General features: G+C 35.5%; 1 protein-coding gene across 2 annotated transcripts in view; it reads left to right on the top strand.

Annotated features, from left to right (window-relative positions):
• The first annotated feature begins 4,368 nt into the window (after nt 1-4,368).
• The window catches only part of LOC107732743 (cytochrome b5 reductase 4-like), an 11,887-nt gene continuing 11,325 nt past the window's right edge, over nt 4,369-4,930 (top strand). For both annotated transcript variants that reach the window (XM_016544162.1, XM_016544161.1), the window contains exon 1: nt 4,369-4,603. In XM_016544162.1, coding sequence (XP_016399648.1) covers nt 4,492-4,603 — 112 coding nt within the window. In that variant the 5' untranslated portion in view covers nt 4,369-4,491. The remainder of the gene's footprint in view (nt 4,604-4,930) is intronic.

The raw sequence follows: 4,930 nt of genomic DNA, 5'->3' as shown, positions 1-4,930 counted from the left end.
GTGAAGAGAAGACACAAAATCCCCGCGATAAATAACTCAACCGCTGGGTTACGTCTGACCCTGGATCTGAGTAACACAAAAACTACCCAAACATTGGGTTGTTATGTCTGACCCAGGAGCTACAAATCAACCCAAACACTGGGTTGTTACATTTGACCCAGGAGCTGGGTTACACAAAAACTACCCAAACACTGAAAAAATAACCCAAAAAAATGACATTTGAGCATTTGGGTTAGAAAAATAACCCAGGATTTTTTAGAGTGTATGAGAGTCCAAACAAGAGACAAACTGCAAGAGGCAGGTCCCTGACATAATTCACTACGATAGCTCCCTCTATGATGATAGCTGTGGAGACTGGATCTACAGGGAGCAATGAAGAGCAGTGAGGAGACTCTTCGTTGAGGACTGTCAGAATGCCAACAGGAATGTGCTCAAAGTTGTTTTCATCTGAGTCCTGAAAAGACATAAAAAAAAATAAAAAATGGAAGCAATTATATGCATATATTACAAAATCACAACTTGTAGACATTAGGCAGGGCTGTATGCTAACTTTTTTTGAAGCAGTGGTGCTACACGGTGAGCTTGATTTGACCAAGTACAACATGTTCCTGGATCAACATCCTTGTTGATCCTGGAACATCATTCCAATCAACCAATCAGAACTGAGAGAGAACTTTTCAGGAAATGTCAGTTTTAGGCTTACAATCAGGATTAGGATCAACCCTTGTTAATCAGCTATCATGTCCCACTGATTTTAGGAATAAATTATGGGTAAGGTTAGGTTTAGGGGTGGGGATTGGGTTAAGTCTGTATTTTTGGACAGTAATGTTGATCCAGGATCAACAAAAGATGTTGATCCAGGAACATGTCTTACTTGGCAAAATCACTGTGACCGTGCTACACAGAGGTTGAAAGTTTTGTAGCACAGGTCACACAAGTATATCGGATATGTTACATCTCTGAAAATATCCACAATAATGCAGTTATTAAACAGGCACGCAAATGGCAAAAGACATTAATGTTCCATACAAGGCACACAAAATACAAACCTAAACAAGAAGTGTTTTCAGACAAACATTTTCTTAGTTTGCCCAAAATGGAAGAGTGCAGGAACGTAACACCTATTGCTTAACATTCTTAATATTGTTTATATAGCCCAATATCTCAAATCACAATCCAGATATCCATTTCAAATTAAACCTCACAATTATATTTTTTTAAATTTAATTTGAATTTTTTAAACACAAACTCATAAGCTCATTTGCCATAATTATTTTCACGTTTAGCTTATAAATGATCAAATTAGCGTTATAACAAATTGTAGCACTTTTATTGTACTGACTTATGATGTATAGCATGTGCCAGAAAATTCACAAAGTCTCATGCAATTTAGATGAAGGATTTAAATATTCATCATCATTTTTTACAGCTATACTTACAAAGCAGACCTTGAAAAATTCTGAGGGGTTGTCCCCAAGAAGGACAGGGATGCCACGGAGAACCGCAGTGCGTCAAAGTGTACCCTCATTTCCTGAAAAAAGAGAGGGTTTTATGAAATCATGATATTCCATGTTATTCTGTTTCTTACCACAATCACGTAAGGTTAGGTTTAGGGGTGGGGATTGGGTTAAGTCTGTATTTTTGGACAGTAATGTTGATCCAGGATCAACAAAAGATGTTGATCCAGGAACATGTCTTACTTGGCAAAATCACGGTGACTGTGCTACACAGAGGTTGAAAGTTTTGTAGCACAGGTCACACAAGTATATCGGATATGTTACATCTCTGAAAATATCCACAATAATGCAGTTATTAAACAGGCACGCAAATGGCAAAAGACATTAATGTTCCATACAAGGCACACAAAATACAAACCTAAACAAGAAGTGTTTTCAGACAAACATTTTCTTAGTTTGCCCAAAATGGAAGAGTGCAGGAACGTAACACCTATTGCTTAACATTCTTAATATTGTTTATATAGCCCAATATCTCAAATCACAATCCAGACATCCATTTAAAATTAAACCTCACAATTATATTTTTTTAAATTTAATTTGAATTTTTTAAACACAAACTCATAAGCTCATTTGCCATAATTATTTTCACGTTTAGCTTATAAATGATCAAATTAGCGTTATAACAAATTGTAGCACTTTTATTGTACTGACTTATGATGTATAGCATGTGCCAGAAAATTCACAAAGTCTCATGCAATTTAGATGAAGGATTTAAATATTCATCATCATTTTTTACAGCTATACTTACAAAGCAGACCTTGAAAAATTCTGAGGGGTTGTCCCCAAGAAGGACAGGGATGCCACGGAGAACCGCAGTGCGTCAAAGTGTACCCTCAGTTTCCTGAAAAAAGAGAGGGTTTTATGAAATGATATTCCATGTTATTCTGTTTCTTACCACAATCACTTTTTCCCCTTGTGCAGACCTATGAGCTCATCAACATGTAAAGGAGCTATGTCCATGGTGTTTTCCATGATTTTTCAGTCTGAAGAACATTGGACACATTTTCAAGTATCTAAAAAGCATAAGTCCTTTTCAGTCTTGCTGATAAAACAAACAATGCATTCAAAAAATTCCACAAGGAGCCCAAGCCCAATGCAGCTGCAACTCTCATCTAATACATCATAAGGGCATTCAGCAGAATGTCAGAGCAATATTTACCACATCTCTTTAATAAACTCTTAAAATGTGTCTGCCTCAATATCTGATCAGTTATCTTTTTTTTTTCTTCTTTTTTTCCTCAAGGATGACTGTTTAGGCACTGATGTATTTTATGTTGAGCTAGTGTTCACCACAGAGCTTTCAGGCATTTAACCAAAAACCCACTGTAAAAAACCCACTGATTTTACATAAATGTAACCGGAAGTGCTAAAGTGCTAAATTGTTTCCTGGTTTTGGCCTACAAAATATGTCATCCCTGCAGCATTCTCTTGGTATACATGTAACCGGAAGTGCTAAAGTGCTAAATTGTTTCCTGGTTTTGGACTACAAAATATGTCATCCCTGCAGCATTCTCTTGGTATACTACTTTACTTTCATGAGTGTTTGCAGGACTGTTAGGAGAGGTGGAGGTGTAGCTGCTCTATTTAAAGATGTCTATCAATGCAAGCAAGTATCATTTGGTCAGTACTTGTCTTTTGAATATCTAGGGATTGTGTTGAAAGGTGCTCCACGCATTCTGTTTATTATTATTTACAGGCCTCCAAAATACTCTCCAGACTTTGTTGACGAGTTCACAGAAATGCTATCAATGATTTCCTCAGAGTTTGACTGTTTTGCTATTGCAGGGGATTTATAATATAATATTCACATAGATAATGCAGAAAACAAAACTACAAAAGAAATTATAACTGTTTTAAACACTTTTGACCTGATTCAGCATGTGCATGAACCCACACACAATCGTGGACATACTCTAGATTTAATCATCAGTAGAGGTCTAAACATTTCATCCATTGTTATTAAGGACGTAGCACTATCTGATCACTTCTGTATTTTCTTTAATATATTGATCTCTGTTACCACTGAATCTAGATCTGTCTCTGTCAGAAAGAGATGCATTAACGAAAACACTAGTGTGCTATTTATGGAGGCTATATCTTTAACACCAAGCATTTCTGCAGACTCTGTTGATCTTCTCCTTGATTCCTTTAACTCAAAAGTTAAGAATGTTATTGATGACATTGCTCCTGTGAAAGTCAGCCTTAAATCAATTGTTTTAATCATTTTCAATGTTTTTAAATTCCTTGTTTTATTGTTGTGATTTTTTTTTTTTCCTTTCTTTTAGGTAAAGCACTTTGAATTACCATTGTGTATGAAATGTGCTATACAAATAAACTTGCCTTGCCTTGCCTTGCCTTACTTATTTAACTGTACCCAAGAGATTGCTTCATGTAAAGATGCAAACATGCAAATATAGTTAAACTCATCTCACGAAGTCTAGTTCAGGACATTTTTAGTTGTGCATCAGTTAATCAAATAATTTATTACAATTAACGTTTTGCCCAATGCAGTTTTGACAGCTAGGCACTGCTAAATATAGCCTACAATTTAACAGTCATCCTTGAGGTTTAAAGTTTTTCTTCAAGAAAACCGTTTCTGCATCCTTATGTAAAGTGTGAGTCTAGGCATTATGCCAAAGGATGGGTGTTTGAGGAAAGGTGGAGGACATTAGATGATGTTTGGCGTTTTCTTGTGGTACAAATTTGTTTTTTATCACATTTTTAAACGGACTCTTTCTTTAAATTTGAGACTTTTATTTTGAAAATGCAACTCTTACTATGAAATCCTATGCATGTATAATCTCTACTAGTTCCCGTTGGCGGGATTAAACAGATTGGCTATCAATAAAAGTCATGCAGATCAGCATGTACCCCCTCTTCAAAAATGCCATAGAGCAATGCATTTATTTCATCAGATCGATAGTTATGTGTAATATATTTTAAAACCACTGATCGTAAAAGTCGTATCATTGGAATGTTAAAGGAAGATGATGAGGACTTTGAGGAAGAAGATGAGGAAGATTGTAGATCTGCAAAAAGAGGGAACATTTCAGCTGTCCTTTCTGCCATCTCCAGTGTTGTGTCTGGTGAGTTTTTAAATACACAATAACTAACAGATTTAAGAAATATTCTGTATGTTGAGACAGTAGTAGCAGTTGTAGGATACTAGTGCACTTTCAAACACTGCCATACTTGTTTGCAATAAAACAATATGATAGACAAAAAAAAAACAAAAAAAAAAACTGAAATGTGCTGTAAAGTAAATAACGTAAACTTAAAGGGGTCATATGATGCAATTTAAATTTTTCCTTTCTCTTTGGAGTGTTACAAGCTCTTGGTGCATAAAGAAGATCTGTAAAGTTGCAAAGACTAAAGTCTCAAATCCAAAGAGATATTCTTTATAAAAGTTAAGA

The sequence above is a fragment of the Sinocyclocheilus rhinocerous genome, unplaced genomic scaffold, assembly GCF_001515625.1.
Source record: "Sinocyclocheilus rhinocerous isolate Xijiao unplaced genomic scaffold, SAMN03320098_v1.1 scaffold369, whole genome shotgun sequence".
Taxonomy (NCBI): Eukaryota; Metazoa; Chordata; class Actinopteri; order Cypriniformes; family Cyprinidae; genus Sinocyclocheilus; species Sinocyclocheilus rhinocerous.
This window is presented reverse-complemented; position numbering and strand designations above follow the sequence as displayed.